Raw genomic sequence first — 26,744 nt, forward strand, 5'->3', positions numbered from 1 at the left:
TCTTGAGAGCTGGCATTAAAGGTGTGTGCCACCATTGCCCAGCTGAACTGTGCCATTTCTTATGTAATAATGAAAGGAACATCCACATAGATGCCTCTGTCCTTCTCCATCCTCCTCATGCAGCAACACAGGAATTATTTTAAAAAGAAAAGGCATTAAAAAGAAAGCATAATTATGCTTTCAAATTAGTGCTATTGTAATTTTGAAGTATCATTTGGCTGTTTTGTACATGAGTGCCTAGAGCATGAAAATGTCTGTGAATTAATGAGGGCAGCCATCTGATATGGCAATGAATGACTTTCCCTGGGGAGGGGATGAACACATATCCATTCCCTCTAAATAATCAGTAACAGTTCACCAGTAACAGACCAACCAAAGAAACAGTTCTAGCAAAATCCAACTTGGAAAACCAATGTGTTTATTGGGGTTACTTATAGGAACATGGAAGACTCGAAGACAGCTGCATTGCTAAAAAAAAAAAAAAAAAACTCTATGTGGGTGACAACTCACAGAACCTGCAGCCCTGGAGCTCTTTGCATGGCTTGAGGCAGCTTGGCAGGTCAGAGAACTTCTTTTCTTCCCAGCAGTCTTTACTGCTTGTATAATTTGGAGGCAGAAGGGCTTTGTGGGTCTTGTGAATTTCAGGGACTTCCTGAGACTTGTGAGCTATTTACTCCTTGAATGGTAATGGGCCTGGTCTAAGTTACAATGTTTCAAGTTGAACTTTCTCAAGCACTCCAGGGTAGAAATGCTTCAATTTGGAGGATATTGCTCTACAAAAAAAAAAATAAATAAAAATAAATAAATAAACAAACCAAAACCCTATGCCAGTGGAGCGCCAGATGCATTTGGACAAACAACTGCTGTTAACATGCTGAACACATTGCCAGCACCAACAAGCTCTCTGTCATGAGAGAACCAAGAATGTGTAGCAAAGAATCATAGTTAAATAGAACAACAGTTTGGCACGTTAGAACATGCAACACTTGCTAGTTTATAGAAGTTTTCTGAAACACTAAATATAATTTAACTATATTTTTCTTTTTTGATATCCACTTGAAGAATAAAAAAGTAATTATTAATATTTGTATTAATATTTTCAATAAATGCCAAACTTACTGCAGCATAGAGGCCATTGCAGGGATTCATGGAATAGATACATTTCACTTAACTTGATTTATTTTTTAAAGAAGGAATGTATGTTGCCAGCTGTTAGGGCACATGTTAGGAGGCAGGAGGATTACTTTCTACATATTAAATTCTAGGCCAGCCAGGGCTACAAATTATAGTAAGACCCTGTCTCTAAGGAATGAGAAGGGTTGGGGGAGGAGGAAGTGTAGATGTAACCAACTGTCTCATTAAATAAGAAACACAGAACCAATGTAAAAGAGAAAGCCGAGAGGTCAGAGCTCAGAGCTAAAACCTTACCCTTCCTCCTGCGGTGCTCCTACCTCTCCAAAAGAGAGCTACTTCCTGTGTGTTTGTCTTTAATATAGTCTTTCTGTTCTGCCTTCTCATTGGTTGTAAACCCAAACACATGACTGCCTCGACACTGCCTGTAAGTACCGCCCTCCAGGTCTTAAAGGCGTGTGTCTCCAATGCTGGCTGTATCCCTGAACACACAGAGATCTACCTAGCTCTGTCTACCAAGCGCTGGGATTAAAGGCATGCACCACCACCGCCACGCTCTTGTTATGGCTCTAATAGCTCTGACCCCCAGGCAACTTTATTAACATACAATTAAAATCACATTTCAGTACAAATAAAATAACACCATATTGGGGATGACATGGAGGGAGAGAGAGACAGAAAAGGAGTGGAGAGAGAGAGAGAGAGAGAGAGAGAGAGAGAGAGAGAGAGAGAGAGAGAGAGAGAGAATGGGAGAGAATGGGAGAGAATGGGAGAGAATGGGAATTTTCACACCAGGCAGGAGGGCTCATGTGGTTGGAATCTCCATCAATACCATCACAATAACTTTTCAACAACACATTAATAAGTAGATACTTATGCTCTACAGCAGCTGCTACTTTCTTAGAAACTCTGAGGAAGGTAGAAATGCATATGCTTCACAATTTGGGGCTTGGTAAATGTGCATGTGGTACACATGTACCCCTGCGCACCCACGGGCGCACACACACACACACACACACACACACACACACACACACACACACACACACACCCCTGCCTTTTGCAGTTCACTCTCCCCAGGGCTCATCTACATCCTTGTAGCTGCTGCATCCAGAGAGGCCACCGTGTTCTCACTCATGTGGCAATGCGAAGCCTGACAGGTCAAGAGCATGGCCGACAAATCTCTCCCCACAGAAGTGCATCTTCCTCTCATCACTATTCCCTGACCCATAGGGTGATCCTCTGAGACCAGGGGAATATTTTGTTTTATGGCGAGTTTTACCCAAGAACAGTGACTGCAGCTGTCTAGCTTGTAGCCAATGGCTGTACTCTGCCCCCATTCACCCCCATGTGCCTTAAACATGTGTTTTCATCCATCGGTGTCATGATGTTGCTGTTCAGATTGTCCAAGTCATGTGGGAGCCTTGTAGACCAGCTCCGTATTCAACGACCCTGTCTGTGTTTAACTTTTGATCACTTTTTTTCCGCCATTAGGCAAGATATTCTAGGTTCATCTTGAGCTCTCCCTGTGCCAAACCTGGAATCATCCCCTTTTCACACGAGTCCTGGTTTCTTTTGGTAGAAATTTTGCTACTTATAAGCTAGTATCTGGATGTTAAGTATCCTATTGCCACTGAAGTAATCATTTTTCTAGGTCTTGCTATCGCAGGTTCATACTGAAGCCTGCTACCTGGGCCAGCAACATGACTCAGTGGGCAAAGGTGTGTGCAGCCAGATATGACCACCTCAGCTCAATCCCCAGAACCCATGTGATGGAAGGAGAGAACTGATTCCTGCAAATGTATGCTGTGGCATGAACATGCCCCCACCCCACCCACCCCCCCGCCGCCCTCTCCCCACTCCCACTCCCATCCCCCACCACACACACACATACACACACACACACACACACACACACACACACACATACACACACACATACACACACACACACATCCATACACACAAAATAAGTAAAAATGTAAAAAGGAAGCCCCCTGCTTACTTTGCTTTTGTTTTAAATTACATTGAGGTACAATGTACCTAAAATAAAGTATATTCATTTTAAATGTATTGCTTGCTGTATTTTAGCAAATCCATGAACCTCTGAAACCCATCGTTGGACCTTTTGCAATCTCCCCATTTAGAACTTTTTCTCAAGACATTTAAATTTCTTTTAGAGCAGCATGTGAGTATGTAAACAGCATCGTTTGTCTCACTTTCTTCATACATTGTATGTCCATCTGTTACTGAGATAGGAGTGTGGTGTGTGTGTGTGTGTGTGTGTGTGTGTGTGTGTGTGTGTGTGTGTATCACAGTTGGTTTTACCTGTTTGCTAATTGATATGCGTTTGGGCTGTTTCCCAATTGGGGCTGTCAGGAAAAGAGCTGCTGTGACCACTTGGGTACAAGGTTTGTACAGACACATACTTTTCATGATTTTCTTTCCTGGAGATATATCAGAGGACGAGTGTTCTTTTTAAGTCTTCTCACTTTGGTCTTCCTGGTGGGTCAGTAATGGTTTTACTGTGGTTTCAATTTGCACTTCCGTAATAACTGATGGCGAGCAGCACGGGTTTGGATGGTAGTCGGTCCTTCATACGCCTGTTCAAATTTGTCTCCTGTTTGGAGTTTGTTTCCTTTAAGATGTTGGAACTTGTTCTGGAGCGCAGCTCCCTCTCTACTTTCTGTATTCTTCCCGCCTGAGACACACGAGTATCTGAGTGCTGCCATTATAGGTGTGTGCCACTAGGCTTGGCTACTTGCCTTTTAAAAAGGAAAAAACAAGTTCCAGGGCTGGCGTCAGGGCTCAGTAGTGCCATGCTTGCTCTGGATGATCTGAGTGCTACCCTTGGATCCCACCAAAGGTAGAAGGAGAAGAATGATGCCACAAATTTGCCCTCTGACCTCCACAAGCCCATCATGGTGCATGCATGCAGTTGTGTGTGCACGAACACATCAATGATGGTGATTAAGAAATACATTTTTGTGGGCCTCTTTAGCACTTTGTTTCTTCCTTTTTTCATGTGGTCTTCATTTACCATGGTCTCCTCTTCCTTGTTCTCCCTCTCTTTTCTTGATCCAGCTGGGATCTCCCGCTCTCTTTCCCTCAACCCTCGCCCTTCATTGCTCCCACTCATGTCCAGGTTGTTCATGTAGATCTCAGCCATTTCTCTGTCATTGGGCGATCCTCGTGTCTTTCCTGGGGTCCTGTTTTCCAGGTAGCCTAACTGGTGATGTGAGTAGCAGCCCAGTCATCCTTGTTCCACCTCTAGTATCCTCCAATGAGTGAGTACATACCATATTTGTCTTTCTGAGTCTGGGTTACCTCACTCAGGATGATTTTTTCTACTTCCATCCATTTGCCTGCAAACCTCATGATGTCATTGTTTTCCTCTGCTGAGTAGTATTCCATTGTGTATATGTGCCACAATTTATTTATCCATTCTTCACTTGAAGGGCATCTAGGTTGTTTCCAGGTTTTGGCTATTACAAACAATGCTGATATAAACATAGCTGAGCAAGTGCTCTTGTGGTATGATTGAGCATTTCTTGGATATATGCCCAAGAGTGGTATAGCTGGATCTTGGGGGAGATTGATTCCCAATTTTCTAAGAAAGAGCCATATTGATTTCCAAAGTAGTTGTACAAGCTTGCATTCCCACCAGCAGTGGAGGAGAGTTCCCCTAGTTCCACATCCTCTCCAGCATAAAGTGTCTTCAGTGTTTTTGATCTTAGCCATTCTGACAGGCATAAGGTGATATCTCAGAGTTGTTTTGATTTGCATTTCCCTGATGATTAGGGATGCTGAGCAATTCCTTAAATGTCTTTCAGCCATTTGAGTTTCCTCTGTTGAGAATTCTCTGTTTAGTTCTAAAGCCCATTTCTCAATTGGACTGTTGTTCGTTTTGATGTCTAATTTCATGAGTTCCTTATATATTCTGGATATCAGTCCTCTGTCACATGTGGGGTTGGTGAAGATCTTTTCCCATTCTGTAGGCTGTCACTTTGCATTGTTGACCGTATCCTTGGCTCTACAAAAGCTTCTCAGTTTCAAGAGGTCCCATTGATTGATTGTTTCTCTCAGTGTCTGTGCTACTGGTGTTATATTTAGGAAGTGATCTCCTATGCCAATGTGTTCAAGACTACTTCCTACTTTCTCTTCTAGCAGGTTCAGAGTAGCTGGATTTATGTTGAGGTCTTTGATCCACTTGGACTTAAGTTTTGTGCATGGTGATAGAAAGGGATCTATTTGCAGCCTTCTATACGTTAATATCCAGTTATGCCAACACTATTTGTTGGAGATGCTTTCTTTTTGGTGATGGGATGGCCAAACACCCTAATAGTTGTGCCAGAAACCCCATCCAAGGACTGAAGAATCTGGATGCAGACATCCACGGCTAGGCCCAGGGTGGAGCTCTGGGAGTCTAATTAGCGAGAAAGAGGAGGATTTATATAAGCGAGAATTGTTGAAACCAAGGTTGGATAAAGCACAGGGACAAATAGCCAAATGAATGGAAACACATGAACTATGAACCAAAGGCTGAGGGGCCCCCAACTGGATCAGACCCTCTGAATAGGTGAGACAGTCGATTGGCTTGATCTGTTTGGGAGGCATCTAGGCAGTGGTACCAGGTCCTGGGCTCATTACCTAAGTTGGCTGTTTGAAACCTGGGACTTATGCAGGGACGCTTGGCTCAATCTGGGAGGAGGGGACTGGACCTGCCTGGACTGAGTCTATCAGGTCGATCTCAGTCCTCGGGGGAGGCTTTGCCCTGGAGGAGGTGGGAATGGGGGGTGAGGTGGGGGGAAGGGGAGGAGGCAGGAAGGGGGAGAACAAGGGAATCTGTGGCTGTTATGTAGAACTGAATGGTATTGTAAAATAAAATAAAAGGAGAAAAAAGAAATACATTTTTAAAGCATTGAACTATAGGGTTGTATATGTTCCAAACACTAGGGTTTTGTCAGATATATATGTCGAGGTGTTATCTTTGATCTTTGAATTGGTTTTCAGGTCTGGGGTTCTTTTTAACAAACTTTTTTGGAGAATAGCAAATTTTTTACTTTGGTGAAATCCAATTTGTGGAAGTTTTAGGGTTCGTATTGTTTTGTATGACCTAAAGGATTTTTGCAGATCCTTAGATCTCATGACTATTCTCCTATGTTGACTTTCATTAGTTTGTGAACTCTATGAACATCAGCCTTTGTATTTTTGTTGATGTTCCCCCTTCGAGGTAATTCTTATGGAGGTGGAAATAAAAGGGAGAAGGCTCTTTTTTTCACCTGTTTTAATGGACAGAAGAAAACTCCGCAGGACCAGAGTGTTGGCTCACCAGTTAGCACGAGCTGCCCTTCCAGAGGACCTGGGTCCATGGCCCACGCACACATGCAGCCTAAACACTCAGACATAAAAATAAATCTAAAGCAAGGTTTTTAAAAGAAAACTTCGGTATCTTCATAGCATGTAACACGTTCCGATAGATGTATATATGTTGTGGAATGGCTAGATCAAGTGAATTCACTCACATATTAATACATATTCGTTCCTGTGGTAGGAGCACTTCCAATTCCGTGCTCTTAGCAGTTTTAAATGTGTGTTTTTATCAACTGTAGTCACTAGAATGAACAGTAGGTCCCTCAGCCTTGCTGCTACCATCCAACTAAAATTACTTGTTCTTTAACCAAAAGCTCCACCATCCCTTTCTGCCCCAGGCACTGGTCACCACCCCTCCACTCCCTGCTTCTGTGTGGTTTATCATTTTAATTCCACATGTAAGTGAGATTATGTGGTATTTTTCTTTCTGTGCCCATGTGACTCTCCAGCATCAGTAATGTCTCAAATGACTGGACCTACTTTACTTATTCATCTCTTGGTTTATTGTCCATAGAGTCTTCTTGGCCAGTTACCCATTGTTGGACACTGAGGTTGGTTTCAAGTCTTGACTAATACTACGATAAACGTGAAAACCTTTTGTATTTTGAAAATATTGTGTTTCTGCCATGCCGAGGCTCCAACCCTTGCATATGCCAAGCAAGCATTCTCCCCTAGGCTGATCTCCAATCCTGTGAATTTCCTTAAACACACCAATTTCTCATCCTGTGGATGCACACAGAGTGGTGTGATTGCTGGGTAATGGTGGTTCTGATTTTACTTTTTTGAGGCGTCTCCACACTGTTTTCCATAATGGCTGCGCTGATTTACATTCCCCTCGACCAGCAGCAAGTCTTTGCCTTTCCTCTGTATCAGTCTTTTTCTAGCACAGATGTCCGTTTGTTCCAGTCTTGGGTACTGAAAACACTCTCCCTTTCCTTGCTTGCCCTGCTGACGTTTCAAAAGTCAACTGACCACCAGTGGGCAGAACTGTTTCTAGATTCTCCAGTTTCCTCTGTTTATTTGTATATTTCTCTTTACACTGATTCCACACTGTCTTGATTACTGAAGCTTTATAATAAAGAGAGTCCCAGCCAGCCCCCTCCCAAGTCATCCATACCAGGGTTCACAGATTCATGCATCTTAAGTAATTAATATAATTAAGAGAAACTGTTCATGTATAAACAGTTCCCTTCATTTTAAAACTCAAAACTGAAATTGCAACCTGTATTTTCCTTTATTAAAGTTGTTAATCATGTCCCCTACTCACATGTTTCTCATGGTTCATATTCTGGTTAATGTCTAATTCTATCTTTTCTACATACACTATATATGTTAAATGCATAAGAACATCCCTCACTTTCATATATCCAACAGTATTGCCTTCCTGCTTTCTTCAAACATAGCTCATTCAGTCTGTCTTCCCATTTCCCACTTTAGAGAGGTGTGTGTCCCTTTCAATAGTATAGGCGGGTAGTGAATGCGGACTGGCACAAAGACTCAGTGTTGGGGCTGTGATAGAGAATGGGGCTCTGATAAGAAAGGGACTTTGACACTCCCTGCCACTATTGCCAGATGAACGGCTAGCCCAGTTTGCCAAATTTTCAGAAGCCTGACATTTTGAATTTTAATACATCTCAAATCTCTTTCTTCCATTCCCCTGCACTTGGTCCAGGGTTCTGCTATATAAACCAGGCTGGCATTCAATCCATGATCCTCCTGCCTCAGTCTCCAGAGTGCTAGGATATAGGCATACACCATGGCTTCAGGTAACAAATCTCAGCTTAAAACAAAACAAATAGGCCAAATCAAACTTCCCTGTAGGGTCATGCGTGGCTATGTGATCCAGCTTGCAAAGCCAATCTGCACAAGTATCAGAAGTAAGTGAAAAAATCAACTCTGGAAAACATATTAAGTCATACTTGATGAGTAAGCTCAGTGAGTCCTTATAAAGTGGGTGTTTAAAAACTATATAGACTTTTAAAATATTCTTTATTCTTTAATAATTTCATACATGTACCTAGTATATTTTGATCATGTTCACCCCCATTACCCTTTTTAATTCCCTTCCCACTCATACTGAATTCCTTCTCAAAACATCTTCCTACCTTCATGTCCAGTGTGTGTGTGTGTGTGTGTGTGTGTGTGTGTGTGTGTGTGTGTGTGTTTGTGTCCCCTAACTGAGTTTGAGTTTAACTGGGGCTTCTTGCATGTTCACAGGTTTGAGGTTAGTTACTAGAGCATAGGCAGCTTACCAGTGGCTACAGCCCTGAAGAAAACTGCTCCCGGGCAGTGGTGGCGCACGCCTTTAATCCCAGCACTCGGGAGGCAGAGCCAGGTGGGTCTCTGTGAGTTCAAAGCCAGCCCGGTCAGCAGAGCGAGATCCAGGACAGGCACCAAAACTACACAGAGAAACCCTGTCTGGAAAAAAAAAAAAAGGAAAGGAAAGGAAAGGAAAGGAAAGGAAAGGAAAGGAAAGGAAAGGAAAGGAAAGGAAAGGAAAGGAAAGGAAAGGAAAGGAAAGGAAAGGAAAGGAAAGGAAAGGAAAGAAAGAAAGAAAGAAAGAAAGAAAGAAAGAAAGAAAGAAAGAAAGAAAGGGGAGGGGTTTGGAGAGATGGCTCAGCAGTTAAGAGCACTGGCTGCGCTTCCAGAGAACCCAGGTTCAGTTCCCAGCACCCACATGACAACTCACAACTGTCTGTAACTGCAGTTCCACACAAATGCACATAAAATAAAGTTAAATAAATTATTTTTTTAAAAAAAAGAAAGAAAGAAAGAAAAAGAAAATGGCTCCCTTCCTTCCCTCCAGCTATCATCAGCTATTGATAGCTCCTCAGGGAGATGGGACCTCATGAGCCCCTCCCCAGTTAATGGTGACATTGGTGGGCCCAGTCTTGTGAAGATCTTGGGCAGGCAGTTACAGCTGCTGTGAGTTTATGAGTAAAACAGCCATGTCATGTCACAACACTCTTCCGTATCCTCTGGCTCTTTGGGTCTTTATAGCCCCTTTTCCAAGATGTTCTCAGAGCCTCAGAGGTGATGATATGGATACCCCGCTTTGGACTGAGCATTCAAGAGTCACTTATTCTTCTGCCTTGGCCAGTTATAAGTCTCTGCGCTGCCCACTGCCCACTACAAAAAGAAGCTTCTCTGGCCAAGATTGGAAGCAGCAGAAATCAATGGGGATAAACATAAACATTTCAGCCATTTGGCAAATACAGCAGTAATTAGGTTCCCCATGAGGGCCTATGACCTTAACAGCCATGGGCTTTTGACCAGGTTTACAACGTTCCAGGCATGAGTTCCCTCCTGTGGAGCAGACCTGAAATTCAATCAGAAAGTGGCTGGGTACCCCATATCAGGCTGCCCTCACACCAGTGGGGATCTCTTGCCTGGCACATTGGTACAACAGCTCCAGGAGCTCACAGCTAAGTAAGACTGTAGAGGGCTTTTCTCTCCCAGCGTCTCCCACAGCGCCTTCCAGCACCATGGAAGCTTCCAGCAGGGAGGAGAGGCTTCCAGTCCAGGTGCAGCTTGGTATCTCTCTGTCCCACACCAAGTGTGTGGTATCTTCAGCAATAGTCTGACCATCTAGTTCTGACTGGTGCTAACCACTTACATCCCTGGCCAACAACCCATAGGGAGGCATCCCGTACTCGGCTGGGGTTTTTGTTTAATTGACCCATGAGCCCATTCACCACTCTGAGTCTTTTTGTTCAAACTCTATTTTAATGACATGTTTTTAATTAGCTTACAAAGTAGCAGGTTTCCGTATGGCTTTTCAAACATCCTTCCTTTTGGCTGCTGCTCCTCTCACCCCTGCTCTTCCCGGTCTCCCCATCTTATATCACCATCCCCCGTCTTGAGGCTGTTTCCCTTCCGTTACATCTCTCCTTTCTGGCATTCCGGCCTCTACAGACACGCCAAGTTAAACACACACGTCTTAAAATTCACAGCTAGGATTCACATGTGAAAACATGTGGTGTTACTTTTAAAACAGGTTTTGAATTTTTTTTTTTAAATTATATATCACCGAGTTTCCATGTGCTCCATACTCGGTTTGCTCATTACTCACACTAGTGATGTACCTATGGAACATTTAATAAGCCAGTATTAACTATAGTCTGTTCTCCATCCTGATGCCCCGGGGTACTTTTCTATTCCAGGATCCTGTCCATGATGCCTCCTTGTGTTTATTATCCTGTCCCCTTTGGCTCCCCTTGGCCATGACGTTATAGATTTTCTGTTTTTGGTGATTTTCATAGTTTTGAGTATTGGTGGGCATCTTGCTGGATGCCCTTCTGTTGGAACAATTAGATTGAAATTGAGGTTTCTGGAGAAGCAAATCACAGGGCAGAGCACCATTGCCATGACGTGTCAGGATTGCGACACCGTACATTTTGTTGTCCCATTGTTGTGCCGTCAGCCGTTAGGTTTCAGTTATCGTGGGTTCACCTAAGGTTTTTATTTGGTTGATCATGGAATGTTCGCCTTACCTTCTGGCCCTGCAGGCTGCTGCACCAGGTTCATCTAGAGTAGTTCCCACCACAAGCCTAGAGTCCGCTGAATTCTGGGGATTTGTGGTTCCTTCTACAACAGAAACTACCCCAGCCGTAAGGGCCAGCCTCGCCATAGCCTATAAAGGGCCCAAAAGATCAGTGTGCTTCATCAGTGATGATGTTGGCCTGGACCATCTAGCCAAGACAGGACTTAGCAGGCTCCTTCACCGTGGAAGTACTCCCCTCTCCCCTCCTCCATACTGGACTCTTTGGAAAGACATCCTGAGACACAGTGCATACCTAAGAAGTCTGCTCTACTTTCTCAGGGTTACCAATATAAGTTATTTGGAATTCCCCATGCAAGATGTGACTCTTCCTCCATTTACTATGTTAATGTAGATTGGTAGTTGTTTTTTTTACACTTTGGGTTGTGATCAATTTCTCTATTCACATTATCCTGGATTTGCCAGGTGAGATTTTTCAGTTGACTTCTGTATGCCTTTTATATGGCCCTACTCACAGCTGGGAGATTCAGGATTTTGTTTTATTTCTGAGCACTTCCCTGCTTTCCGGCCTTACAGGATACCTCAGAAAAATCTTGTATATCTCTTACCCAGGCCTAAAACCAGCTATTTATTTAAGTCAGCCTGGTTCCTTTTATTTGAAGATGATACAAGAACAAGATCTGTGTTCGAGTTGTACCCATTGCTACCAGGATGTCATTGCTTCTAAACCCTCAGCTTATACCACAAGGACATATGTGGACACTAACTGGCATGGATTCATTTGCCAATCGCCATCTTCATAAAACTACATGAAGTTCAAAACGATGCCTGCCGCCCTCCTCCATTACCATATGGAACATTCGAGCCTCCAACTTGCCCATCTTTGAATTTTCACTCCAGCTGTGAGAGTTGGAATCCCTAAAGCCATCATCTGCAGCCATTCTTTCGTGAAAGCATACAGTGGGAACACGGTGAATATCTCTTGCAGAATTCCTAGAACATTCTTGGTGATTTGTGCTGTTCTCGCTTCAGATTCAGCTCTAGCTGATGTCTTTGAGGAAGCCACAACAGTCCATGCATCAGGTCAGCTTTCTACAGTACTCTCTCATAACAACATTTCCTTTCTAACCTTACCCAGGAAAAACATACATGACTAATTTTTGCATATATCGTTGCTTTTTCTCTCTTAGAATTTTGGCTTTGTGAGGTGAAGACCTTGTGTGGTAAATAATAAGGAGTTATTGACAACGTAGACTTGGTCTTCTAACCAGTGAGACAGGAGAAAGGCTGAGAATGTAGTCTTAAGGACATTTCTGCTTTCTGGCATTTTTAGGTTCTCAGAATAATTTGCTTATGCACCTCCAAAGTTCACAATGTGGAAATGGCACAGTATTGAAATTAAAAATAGGCAAAAAAAAAAAATCCAAGATTCATAAAGTCATGCAGAGGACACCATGTGGAATAATTGCATTGAAATGAACAGCAACTATTTGAAGTGTGCCAGTCCTTGAAGGTTCCTGTTAACCATTGCCCCGGGAGGGACCTCCCCCCCTCAAAAAAATCACAGTTTAAAGCTGCAGAAAGACAGATGACTCATGATATAGGAGGTGGATATTGGTAAGAGCTAACCATCATGCAGCTAAAGGAGATGTTGACTCAATAAAAAGTATCACTGGCTTGTTGTGATTTGCATGCCATTTGCCTGGAACTTCTTTCATACTATTATTTTGTTATTATCTCTTAGCTGCCTGTTTGTTTTCTAATGAGAGCAAGAAAGGGGATGGATCTGGATGGGAGGGGAGCTGGAGAGGAACTGGGAGAAGAAGAGGGAGGGGGAGATGTAATCAGGATATAGTGTATGAAAAAAATCATTTTCAATGAAAGAAAAAACAAAAATGCAATGAATAAAAATATTTTAAGATGGCTACCATATCCGTGTAACTTTTCTTATAGTAAATTGTTATAATTGCTTAGAGAAAAAAAACGTGAGGAAATGCTAACTGAATCTTGTGTGTCCTTTGTAACATTGAGGCTGTGGTGATGTGAATTTAGCTGCTTAACATTGCTAGTCAAGCCCTGCCCACCCTGTCCATTTAATTGAAAGCTGTGGCAGGAGGATTAGCTGACAGAATATTGCACTGGTATTGAGTAAATAGGAAGACAGTGCCTTTCGGGGTCAGACCTGTTCATAATATTGTAACTCCTTCTCCTTCATGCTCCTCCCTTTATTCCTATTTTTAGATTGGGACTCACATCAGGTACCTGAAGTTGCGACTGTTATGTAAATGCTATTTTACATTTTTTATAACATATCTTGCATTAGGAAAGCGACAAAGCTTTAAAAGGTGGAGAATGTTTCAGTTGTTAGAGGGAGCTCGTACTGGCAGTCGTAATCTGCTGTCACATTTTCCCCCTTCGGAGCCCAGCTGCAGCCAAGGACTCCTTACAGCACGTAGGCTGAGTGAAAGGACAGAGCAAAGGTGACATCCCAGGGGAAAGGAAGAAGCCCTGTAAATAGCTGTGCTATTTTCCTTTGAAATGTCCCTGCTCTTCAGAGGACAGTGGTCCTGTATGGAAGCACTGAGTATCTGATTCGGCGTCAATGCCTTCCCCCATTGAATCCCAATGCTACTGGACCTAGTCAACGGTTCAGCTATTTAAATGACAATCTCGTAAAAAGAACAAAAATTATCACACTTGCAAACGTCACCCTGTAGCATCGCCTGGCTTCCTATGGTCCTGCCCATCATCTCAGCACCCTGCCCTTGGCAAAAGTGAAATACCAGCTGATGTTAGCCTGATCTGCTCACAGGTCCATCTTTAGTCTGTGGGCAGAATCCTGTGCGACTTTCATGGCCTAGTTTAAATGAAAAGCCTACACTAATCCAGCTTAAATTCTATGGCCAGCCTTAATCGTCCCATTCTTAGCTGGACCTATAGTTGTGGGCTGTTCTCCACCCCACCCCACCCCCGTGTGTGTGTGTGTGTGTGTGTGTGTGTGTGTGTGTGTGTGTGTGTGTGTCAGAGGACAACCATGGATGCTTTTCATATTATTTGACACAGGGTCTCTTATTTGTTAAGAGCCTAACAGTCTTCTGGGGATTCTGTCTCCATCTTGCAACAAAAGCACTGTGTCTGCAGACATGCGCCGCCTTCATTAGCTTTGCGTGGATTCCGGGGATCCAAACTCGGGTCCTTACGCTTATTCAGCAACTGTGTCATATCCCTAGCCCAGCTTATTTTGTTAATGATAGTTTCTCTTTTTATGTTTTAGAAACATTTTTGCTTATCAGTCGTATTTATTGTATGTCTTTGTAGCCATTGCAACTGCCACTGTGTGTGTGTGTGTGTGTGTGTGTGTGTAGTGTAGTGTAGTGTAGTGTAGTCTATCTATATGGAAGTCAGAAGACAGCTCTTAGGAGTCTGCTCTTTCCTGCCACCTTGTGGGATCTGAGGATCAAGTTCAGGTGGTCAGGCCTGTGCACAGGTACCTCAGACCCCTGAGCCTTCTCACCGGCACCTCAGAATAGTCTTGCCTTCTGTTCTTATCCTTCCTCTTTGATTGTGACTGCACCTCCTCTACATCCCCAGCACAACTTGTTAGGCCCACAGTTAAGTGGGTCCGTGGCGTGTCCAAGCTTGACAAGCATTGTGTTGGGATGTTGAATGCAGAGCACAACTTCATGCACTACCAAGAGGACACAGAGGAGCCAACGTGATGGCCCAGAGAGTAGGAGCACATGCAGCTCTTACTCCCAAGGACCCGAGTTCAATCCCCAGCACCCATATCGGGATGCTCTCAGTGGCCTGGAAGTTTAGTTCCAAAGAACCTAGCTCCTTCTTTTAGTCCCCGCAGACACCTGCACTTATATGCTGTATGTACTGTGTGTATCACACACACACACACACACACACACACACACACACACACACACACACAGGAATAAAATTTTAAAAGAAGACATTGAAGACAGAAATCTGTGGTTGGTCTGCTCACTAATCTGTCACAGATTTAAAACTTTAGTGCTCTGGAGGTGGAAGGGAAGGATAAGAGATTAAATATTGCACCCTGCCCCCCCCCACACACACATACACACAAAAACATGAGGTGCTATTTTTAGTGTCTTAAAGATATAAGCCATTCTGTTAATGAAAATAACACGTGTGCCAAATTGAACTGGGTTCTCTGTGTGTTTGGAAGACAAGGACATATTTTTCACTGTCTGAAGTATGTGAGGAAGAACTTGAATGTGTAGTAAATTGGGTTACGATGTGAAAACTTTGGTAAATAGTCTCCGTTTTTTTTTCTTTTTTTCTTTTTTTTTTTTTTTTTGACCAAACTACAGAGAAGACCAGGCATGCACATATATTAAATAGATTGCCTGGGATTCATTATGACTGATCCAGGACTTAGATCACTGAAACATTCCTGAAGTCCAATCAAGAGCCGAGTCCAGAAAGAGCCCAATGAAGGGAGAGAGAGTAGCCATGTGCCTGGGGAAGGTCATTATGGTGAAGGCACTGTTCTTACCAAATCCATGTGTCAGCTCCATGCTGGAGCAGTCGGTGCTGAAACTGGCAAAGTGTGAACTTCACATGGAAATGCAGAGGACACGGGACTGTGGAAATAACTTCAGAAGTGAAGGAAACTGTCAGGGGACCCACACAACCTGGTCAGGGACTTACAAAACTGTGATCGACCAGAACCACACGACTTTGGCTCCCCCACATTAATGCACGGACAAACAGTGCATCAGAGCTTCTAGAAGCAAGCCCACACAGATGTGCACAACCAACTTTTTTTCTGGCAAAAGTTCAAAGATGATTTCACCTGTACCATAGCAATTAGGTACTTTTTACAGCAAATAGATGTCCATAGACAGCAGGAGAAAGGGGAAGAACTTAATAAGTCATATCAAAGCAGCCATACAGATGCTCAGCCCTATATCAAGGGGAGCTGAAAACGGACCCTAACTGTGCAGTGATTCCCAAAAGGATGGCCTGTACACTTTGCTGCACTTCAAGTTAAAACTCAGTGGAACTTTTTTTTAAAAATTACCATAAAAGTTGATATGAGCTAGCACAAGGTAATTGTAAATGATTTAGTATAAAAGTAACAGAAACTATAAAAATAGTCATTTCACATTTGAGGGAGAACAATGCAGTAAGACTTTCATTGCCTGGGATGCTTCACGCCCTTAAATCTTTTTAGAACAAGGTGGGTTGTTAATAATAAATAGAATCGGAATGCTGGGCTAATGGGAGATCTAATTACTTCACTCTCATGCCATGACTTGCATTCCAATTGCATTGGAAAAACTTCCCTAGTAAATCATTCTCCTTTCTTTTCATAAAAAATATTTCTCAACTTATAATCATTTTATTGTCACTTTTTATAATTTTTTAAAAATTAGCATACATAATAATGAGTTTCATAATGACATTGTCAATCATGTATATCTCTGTACTTCCAATCTATTTGTATCTCATTATCCTTCCTTGTTTGTTATATCCTCCCACTGGTGCCCTTACGCCCCGCAGATAGTCCCTGTTCTTTTATGTCCTGTCATGTGTGTGTGTGTGTGTGTGTGTGTGTGTGTGTGTGTGTGTGTGTATTTGAGGGGCATTTAGTTATGTATCTATATTAAGTTAGTTTTCTCATTACTTACATAAAGTACATGACAAAATGCCCTTAAGAGAGGAAGCGATGGCTGTGGTTCCTAGTTGCAGGGTACAGTCGAACCAAGCAACAGGAGCTTGAGGTAGCTTATCACATTTCATCCGCTGTCCCGGAAGAGAGGGAGATCAACACTTTGGCTCTGCTAATTTTCTCTTTTTTATGTGGTCCTGCTCTCTAGCCCAAGGAATGGTGCTGTCTACATTCAAGTGGGTCTTTCCACTTCAGTAATTCTTGCCAAAGTCATCCCACAGACATATTTAAAGGACAACATAATCAAGAAGATACCTCCTAGGTTTGTCTCCTTGCTGTTTCTACATAAGTGGTTCTCAATCTTCCCAAGGCTGTGACCCTTTAATACATGTGGTGGTGACCTCCAACTGTAACATTATTTTATTGCTACTTCAAAACTGTAGTTTTTCTACTGTTATGAACTGTAATGTCTGATATGCAAGGTATCTGATCTATGACATCTTTGGGGGGTCATGACCCACAGGTTGAGAACCCTTATATATCCTGTCAAATGGACAGTCAGGCCATGTTATTGCAAATATTGTCATTGTAGAGCATCAGAGTTTGCTATGTCTTCTGGTTCTGAATAACATCCTAGATATGCTATGGATCCCTGCCCCACCAGCCTCTTCCAACTCCAGCTTTCTCATACTCTATACAGGGACCTCTAGGGTCTTTATAATTGTTCTCCATACATGTATTTTTAATATATTTTTAAATCTAGAGCTCACCTATGAGAAAAACACATGCTATTTGGAGTTTTGAGTCTGGCTTATTGAACTTGGCAGGATGATTTCTAGCTTTACCCATTTTCCTGGGAATGACATAAAAATTGTATTTTTGATGGATGAATAGAACTACACTGTGTGTCTGTCTATCTCACAGTTCTTTGTCCATTTATCTGTTGATACACACCTGGACTGACTACTGCATGTCTTGGTACTGTGAACAGTGCTACAGTCGATGTGGTTGGACAAGTATATGTGTGGTGTGCTGACCCCAATTCCTTCAGGTATATGCCCAGGGGCTGTATCGCTGGACCATAGTGTAGATACATTTTTAATGTTTTGAGGAATCCTCATGTTGATTTCTCCAGTTGCTGGATTAATTTAAATCCTCACTAGCAGTAAATGAGGCTCTTGTTTCCCCACACACACATTCTTGCTAGCATTTCCCCCATTTGTAGTCATCATAACTATTGTGAAATATAATCTCAGTGTAGTTTTTAAATTTTATTCATTTATTTATTTATTTTAAGACATGATCTCACTATGTAGCCTTAGCAAGTCTGGAACTCATTCTTTAAACTATACTGTCCTCAAACTCACCTGCTTCTGCCTCCCAAGTACTGGGATTAAAAGCCTGTGCCACCATGCCTGGCTCTCAGTTTGGTTCTGATTTTTCATTTCCCCCTGGTTAAGGATGTTAAACATTTATCTCATGTATTAATTGTTTCTGCTTTTGAGAATTGCCAGTTCCACTTTCCCATTTATTGATTGGATGATTTGTTTTGATGTTTAATTTTATTTAGGTCTTTACAGATATTAATCCCTTGTCAGACGTTTAGTTGACGAAGATTTCTCTCCCATCCTGGAGGCTGTCTCTTTGTCCTGCTTCATGTGTCTTTCTCTGTGCAGAAGTTTTTGATTTCATGTGGTCCCATTTGTCAATTCTTGCTGTTGTTTCCTTTTCCGAAACTCTTTGCCTGTGCATGCATTATAAAGTGTTTTCCCAATGTTTTAATCTAACAGTTCCAGTGTTTCTCTCTCTCTCTCTCTCTCTCTCTCTCTCTCTCTCTCTCTCTCGTATTAAGGTCTTTGATCCATTTTGAATTTTGGTGCAGAGTGAACTATATGGAACTAGTGTTGTTCTTCTGCAATTGGATATCCAGCACTGATTCTTTCTTTAATTGATTTTTCTGATTTTTTCAGTTATGTGTCTGTAAGGGGCTTTGGGAACAGTACACGCATGTGAGTGCAGTTGCCTGTGGAGGCAGTGGGATCTTCCTGAGGGTGGAATTTCAGGAGGATGTGGTTGCACCCTTAACCACTGAGACATCTCTCTAACCCCATTTCTGGAAGGAACTGCCTCTCTCTTTCAATGTTGTAGCTGGAGTTTTCTCTCCAGCTCCCGCCAAACCCTGGCAGTCCCACAGCCCACTTATAAAATAAACACACAGACGCTTATATTATTTAAACTGTTTGGCCTAAAGGCTCAGGCTTCTTGCTAACTGTTCTTATATCTTAAATTAACCCATCTATATTAATCTGTAAGTTGTCACATGGCTCATGGCCTACCGGTATCTTTACATGTTGCTTGTCATGGCGGAGGCTGGCAGTGTCTCTCTGCCTCAGCCTTCCACTTCCCAGAATTCTCCTCTTTCCTTGTCCTGCCTATACTTCCTGCCTGGCTACTGGCCAATCAGTGTTTTATTTATTAACCAATCAGAGCAACACATTTGCCATACAGAACATCCCACAGCACAATGTACTTTACATCTTTGTCAAATATTCGTGACTGAGGCTTGGTGAACTTGCTGCTGGGTTCTCTTTTCCACTGGTCCACATGTCTTGTTTTGGTGCCCAAACTGTGCTGTCCCTGTTTCTCTGTAGTGTAATTTGAGGTCTAGGATTACAGCACCAGCCACAATTTTCCTTTTAAATTGGATTGCTTTTCTTATTCATAGTCTTCTGTGCCTCCATATGAATTTAAGAATTTTGTTTCTGTATTTCTATGAATAATGTCATTATTTTGATAAGAATTGTATTGAGTCTGTAGATTGCTTTTCAGTCATATAGCTATGCTCATAATAAAAAGTCTCCCAATCTTCAAGCATTAAAAGTCTTTACCTCTTCTAGAGTTTTCTCCAATTTCTTCCTTCAGTGTCTTAAACTTTTCTTATAGATATTTCACCTCCTAGACTTATTTTTATTTTGGGGGGAGGTCTATTGTGAATGTGATTATGTCCTGGTTTCTTTCTTAGCAAGTTCATTATTATTATATAGAAAAGCTACTAATTTTTAATATGTTGATTTTTGTGCTAGACAGTTTTGTGTCAACTTGACACAAGTTAAAATCATCTGAGAAAAAGGGATCTCAGTTAAGAAAATACCTACATAAGATTGGACTGTAGGCAAGCCTGTAGGACATTTTCTTAATTATTTTACGAGGGTCCAGACTATTGTGGGTGGTCCTGGGTTCTATAAGAAAGCAGGCTGAGCAAGCTGTGAGGAACAAGCCAGTTAGCAGCACTCTTTTATGGCCTCTGCATCAGTTCCTGCCTTCAGATTCCTGCCCTGTTCTTGTTTCTGCCCTGACTTCCTTCAATGATGAACAGTGATGTGGAAGCATAAGCCAAATAAACCCTTTTCTCCCCAACTTGCTTTGGTCATGGTGTTTCATCACAGCAATAGTAACCCTAACCAAGAATTTTGTATTTTGGTACTTAGGTAAAAGTATTAAAACTCTTAAACTAAGAGTTTTTTTGGAGAGGCCTTTAGTATCTTTTAAGCCTTTTCCAAATAGGAATATTGAGTCCTTCCTTTCCTATTTTCCTATTTCACCTCTTTCCATTGCCTTACTGTCCTAAAAGTTAGAACAATAATCAACTTATTGATTAAAGGGGGAGAAGGTAGATATTTTGTCTCAGTCCTGATTTTAGAGGAAATACTTGAAGGTTTTCCTCACTCAGTGTAATGATGCTGTAAGGTTTTCATTTATAATATTAAAATATTCTCCTTCTATTACTTTTTCTTCTGGAATTTTATCATGAAGAGATGTTGGAATTTGTCAAAGGTCTGGTAGAATGAGTAATGAATTGGCCTGACCATGGCTTTATCTTCTTGAGAAACTTATGGCTTCAATCTCATTGCTCATTACATAGCTGTGTAAGTTGTTTGCATCCTCTTGATTTAGTTTTGATAGATCATATAGGACTAGGAATTCATCTGTTCCTTTTAGTTTTTCCATGTTTTTGGAACATGTTTTTTGAAGTGTTCCCTAATGATCCTCTGGGTTTCATTGGTATCTACTCTAATGTTACCTTTCAAAATCTGTAAGCATTTGGGTCTTCCCTTGGCTTATGTTAGACAATTTCATTCATGTTTTCAGAGAACCAACTCTTTGTTTTATTGATTCCTTATGTTGTCCTTTTAGTCTCCATTTCATTCATTTCTACCCTGATGTTTATTATTTCTTTCCATTTACTCATTTGGTGTTTGGTCTATTCTTGTTTTGCTACAGTATTAGGTGAATCATTAAGTTATCTGTCTGTATCGCTGCTGTTTGTTGTGTAAGCATTCATAGTTGCAAAATTTCTTCTTAGAAATCTCTTCACAAAAAAAAAAAATCTCTTTGCTTGTCCCAAAGGTTAGAATTGGTTTGTTTTCATTTTAATTTCAGTCTAAGAAGCTGTAATTGCCTCCCTGATTTCCCAATGATCTACTCACTGATCATTCAAGAGCATATTGTTCAATCTCCACATTTTGTTATAGTTTCTCTTACTATTTATTCCTAGTTTTAGTCTAATATTATCTGATAATACAAAAGAAGTGAGTTTCATTCTTAGGAATTTAAGACTGACTTTTACAGTTGACATGTAAAATGTCCCACATAGGCTCATTTATGTGAACACTTGGTCCCTAGCTGGTGGCACTGTTTGGGAAGATCTTAGAATCTTGAAGAGGTGGAGCCTTGCCGTGACTTATTGAGAACTACCTTGAGGTCTTATGACCCAGCCTTACTTCCTGATTCCCTCTGCTTCCCAAGCGTGGATGCACTTCCTGCTCCTACCACACTGCCTTCCCTGCCTAACGCCAGTTATTCTTAGTGTCATGGTAGACTATGACTCCCTGGAACTGTAAGCCAAAATAAAAGTAAAGCCTTTCTCTCTTAACTCGCTTTTGTCAGCTCATTTGATCACAGAAATGATAAAGTAGCTAAGATTGTGTTATGGCCTAAACTGTCTTCTGTTTAGAGAAAGTCCCGTGGGATGCTGAAAAAAAAAAAAAAACTATAGTTTGCACTCTGACAGAATGTTCAGTAGATGTCTCTGAAGTCCATTTCATCTACGGTGCAATTAACCCCAAAGTTGCTTGTTTTCTGAATGACCTATTTGGAGACAGTTATTCAGTCACTGATGATTATGGACATCTGGACTCATCCGGCCCTTATGTGCAATTGCATGTATTGCGAAATTCAATATGTCAATGTTTGGTATGTATATTTGTAATTGTTATATCTTTCATGGATTCTTGCTTTTTTATCTTGTCTGACAAATTTTCCCTTCAAGCTTACTCTGTTAGACATGATGAGTATGGTTTGTTGTCAGGTGTCACCTTCTGACTTGTGTTTAGTTTCCCTTTGTTTGGAACATAATTTTCCAACCCTTTCCTGTCAGCTCATCATTACCCATGAGTCAGCTCTTGTTTTTTGGTTTTCTTTTTGTTATTGTTGTTTTTTAACCAACCAGCTAATCTTCATCTTTTAAGGGGAAAAGTTAAATGTATTTACATTTACATTAGGCTATTATTGAGCAGAACTTGCTGATTCTTGTATTAGTGTCCTTTTCAATTGGTTCAAATATAATTTGTTCATCTTCTGTTATCCATCATACAGTTTTTCTGGTCTGCCAAAATGATTAATTTTTTACAGGTTTTTATTTGTTTATCTTTTCCTCATGAAATTTATTCTGTCCCTTGTTAGTATCTTATTTCCCTTTGTACACAGTTCCTCTAAGTTTATTCTGCAGTGCGCTGCCACCTTAGTTTATTTATTTTTTAGTTTGTGCTTATCTTAGAAGGTCTTATTTCCTCATCACTTTTAAAAGATAATTTTACTGGGTATAATCTTAGTTGTCAAGTATGCCTACTTTCAAGGCCTGACCTACATCATGACATGCTTCTGGAGCAGTCAGGGTTTCTGCCAGGAAGTCTATTGTTATCAAGATAAATTTGCCTCTGTTGGTGAGTTGGCATTTTTCTTTTGCAGGTTTCAATCTTTGCTCTGTAATCTTTTTTTTTTTTTTGACATGGTTTCACTATGTTGCCCTTTACTTAGACCAGGCTTGCCTTGAACTCCCAGAGATCTGCCTTCCTCTACCTCCCAGGCAAGGTATGTGTCTACAGAAATGAAAACTTCGGAGAAAGTCATTCTGAGTGACATCACTTACTGAATCATAAAGTTTTCTGGGAATAAAGTGACTCATTTTAGAAGAGAGGAAGTTTAAAGATTCAATTTTGAGACAAATGGAAAACATTTAATTATCCCAGGTAGATTTCAAATATGTGATATTTGGGCATTGGCACCTAGTTTATAGTTTCTTTTTTTCTTTTGGGACAGGGTCTACGTAGCTCTGCTTGGTCTCGAACTCACAGAGGTCCACCAGTCTCTGCCTCCCAAGTACTGGGATGAAAAGCATGTGCCACTACACCCAGCGAGTTCTTTTCCCTTAGGCCTTGGGCCAAATGACAGTGAACTGGGGTAGGAGATTCTGTTTGGAAACCTTAAAGTTTTGAAAGCATGGTAGCTCCATTCCTCGAACGTAGGTCATGACACATTAACAAAACTCACGCAGATCTCTTTCCCCTTTTGCAGATGAGGACCACCCGCAAGGTCTCCGTCTGGCCTGTCGGCCTAGTTGGCGGGCGACGCTATGAACGTCCATTGGTGAAAAATGGCAAAGTTGTCGGCTGGTACACCGGGTGGAGAGAAGACAGGCCTTTTGCCATTGACATGGCGGGTGAGCAGTATGCATGGGGCGTTTGATCCTGTTGGGTGGGACTTAGGATACTCCTAGAGGGAAGCTTTAAAGGACCAAGTTGCATAAAGCTCTGGAATGTACCTCATTCATCAGAGGACATATTTGAATATTCAAACTAGGCTCTTTGACAGTTTAAGTTGAAATTGATTTTGGACATGGTTAGAAAATAGTCATCCCTTTCTATCCTTTTATCTGAAAAACATTCCTGTATCAGTATTGAGTTGGGCATGAAGGATTTAGAATAATGGAGTCATGGCTCCTACCTCTCTCTAGTCTCTCAGCTAAAACCTTTTGGTGCCTCTATCTAGAAGGCTGGTTGATGTGTTACAATATATCATGTTTATTGATAAATTTAGTAATGAATTAAAGTTGACAAGTCATTTTAAAGCTTATTGGTAAATTTAGTGGTTTATTAATAAGTAGCTAAAACCTAAAATTGGATTCTGGTTTTCTACATATGCATTGCTTTTTGAATAGAACTGTATTTTAAAGGTTTTATATGCTGACCAACCAACCGAGTCAAATTAGAGCTGTGTAAACCATAAGTTTTCAAATATTGCTTTATCACGAAGGGACTCATATTCTGTGGGTTATAGAAATGAAGCTTTTGGTTGCTGTGCTGAGATGGGATTTGGAGCATGAGGCTTAGATGGAAGGCAGTCACTGCCATCTACAACTGACCAGATGAAAGTCAGAAAGATTCAGAATTGATCACGTCCATTCCCAGCACTGTCGGTCAGCTGGGGCTCTCCCAGTTCTTTCGTGTGTATTTCCAACTCACAGTCAGAACCTCTGTGCTCAAAATTCTGTTGGCACAAATACTCTGCTCTAAACTGGACTTGCTGCTTTTATTCTGCTACTAAAAATTTTTGAGGGAATAAGATTGTAAAGAATATTAGAAATTGAGGATGATCTCACAGATGGCTGCATGGTGTATCTGTCACAAGGCATCATGGGAAAAGAAAATGACTTTTGGTCCGTATTTTACATGCTACAAAAAAAGCATAAATTTGAGGATATTTTCTGTGGTCTCTGACCCCTCAGCTAGTCTAGATCCCTTGTCCCTGCCCCGTGGCTCAGATCTACTCTCCACGCCTTGATCTCTCCATAACCTTGGGTTTAGTTCTTAAAGCCCCAAAACTATGCTGGCACTTCAGCTAAAGCATTTACCTGGCGCAGTTAGGAAGCAGGAGAGCCATACTTGGGTGAGCCTGAGGACTCTTCCTCCCTTTGTGTGTGTGTGTGTGACATAAAATTTTTGAAAACTTCATCCATGTCATTCCCTCCCCTTCCTTTGTCCCCTCCAGCTCCTCCAGTGGCCCCCAATTCATGACCACTTCTTTAATTTTCGTTACATGTATATACATATGCATATATATGCAGACATGAATATATAACATACCAAGTCCATTTAGCATTGCCTGTATGTACATATGCCCTGGACTGAGCACCAGGGTTTAGACAGTCAATGAGGAAACTTTGGGGTGGGGCCACATGGAATTCTTCCGTCCACATTGTCATGTCAGCTGGTGTTATCATTATTGTTGGTCTTGTTCAGGCAACTATATTGTTGAGAGTTCACAGGTACATTTTCCCCGCCATGTCCAGGGAAAACTCTAACAGCGGGCAATCCGGGCCTTTGGCTCTATCTTTTCTTTGCCTCTTCTTCTGCAATTTTCTCTTAGGTGTCGGGTTGCACTGCAGATATATCATTTGGGGTTGGGCATCCACAGTCAGTTACTTGATCCTGAGGGTTCATAGAAGAGTCCTTTCCCGTCCGGTCCCATCCATGGCTCTGAAACTACAAGGCTAAACATCATGCATGTTGGGAAACTGAGCATCTTTGTTGACTATGATATAAGCTAGAGCAGAACATTTGTCCTTCTACTTGTCTGGGATGCAGTGTCCTCCTGTGGTGAGAAAGGCCACTGCCTGCCTTCCCCCAGCGTCACACCTTGGTAAACAAAAGGAGAGGAGGCAGCGCTGGACACCCAAGTGAGGACCCAGGGCTGCTACAGAAGCCAGCTAACAGACCTTTGGCCCTGAACTTCCCTGGAGCCTGTTTCAGGGCCACTCCCCAGAAAGTTTTCAGGACACGCATTCTCTTGTAGGGTCAGTGTCAAGGCAAGAGCAGCTTGGATAATTCCTAGCATTTGTTTCCAATTTGATATTTCTGAAATTCAAGGAAGGCATATGGGTTTGTGCATGGTGGGCTCTCATTGCAAGACCTGAGAGATGTTCTCACTGCTGAATACTATGGGGATTTTTTTTCTCTATGACATAGTCATTATTTGGACTTTTCTGCACATCTCAATACATTTTCAAGTCACAATGAAACATGCATATCATAACAAAGTATGATCTAGTTGTTTTCTTGGTAGTCTTACTTTAAAATAGGAATGCAGTGTCACTGTTGTAGAATATTATTTTAAGGTGTGTTACTTTTTTTTTTTTTAATGTTGCATTTGTTTAACTCTGTGAAGCTGTGCTATTTTGCCTGTCTAAAATGCCTGATTGGTCTAATAAAGAACTGAACGGCCGATAGCTAGGCAGGAGAAAGGATAGGTGGGGCTGGCTGGCAGAGAGGATAAATAGAAGGAGAAATCTGGGAGAAAAAGGAGAAAGGGAGAGAAAGAGGAGGACACAAGGGGCCAGCCACCCAGCTACACAGCCAGCCCGGAGTAAGAGTAAGATAACAGAAGAAAAGGGTAAAGCCCAGAGGCAAAAGGTAAATGAAATAATTTAAGTTAAGAAAAGCTGGCTAGAAGCTAAGTCAAGCTAAGGCCGGGTATTCATAAGTAAGAATAATGGGTGGCGGGCCAAGCAAAAGAATAAAACAAACAACATGTCACCCTCAAAAGAGCTTCACTCCCCATTTGCATTTGCTTTGCATCTTGGTTTTCAGTGCATGATTGGTATTTTGGGAAGCCCAGAACTGCAGGTGATCTGGGTCTGAAGAAGTCTGCCCTCATTCTGAAACTTCAAAATGCTCATCTTGGATTAGAGTTCGCTTATGTAGTCTCCACGGGAACAGGGAGCAGAGTTCTCAGGCACTTGGATCCATGTGGTGCGTCCCCCCTCGATTTTATATTAGCATGGAGAGAGAGGGTGAAGGGGGGGGAGGAGAGAGGTGGGGGGGGAGGGGAGGGAGAGACAGAAATGAAGGGAGAGAGAGGAGAGAATGGATATGCGAGTGAGTGAATAAATATGTGTGAATGAGAATATCTGGAGTGAGAGAAGAAAGCCAAAGGGCACATCCTGCAGGGCATTGTGTTCAAATGGCTCTGTGG

At 41.8% G+C, this 26,744-nt stretch overlaps 1 protein-coding gene across 1 annotated transcript in view; it reads left to right on the forward strand.

Moving 5' to 3' along the window:
• Positions 1-26,744, forward strand: part of B3gat2 (beta-1,3-glucuronyltransferase 2) — an 82,978-nt gene that overhangs the window by 29,576 nt on the left and 26,658 nt on the right. Inside the window, exon 2 of the mRNA XM_042266321.2 lies at positions 23,289-23,433. Within this exon, the coding sequence (XP_042122255.1) occupies positions 23,289-23,433 (145 nt within the window). The remainder of the gene's footprint in view (positions 1-23,288; positions 23,434-26,744) is intronic.

The sequence above is a fragment of the Peromyscus maniculatus genome, chromosome 21, assembly GCF_049852395.1.
Source record: "Peromyscus maniculatus bairdii isolate BWxNUB_F1_BW_parent chromosome 21, HU_Pman_BW_mat_3.1, whole genome shotgun sequence".
NCBI classification, from domain to species: domain Eukaryota; kingdom Metazoa; phylum Chordata; class Mammalia; order Rodentia; family Cricetidae; genus Peromyscus; species Peromyscus maniculatus.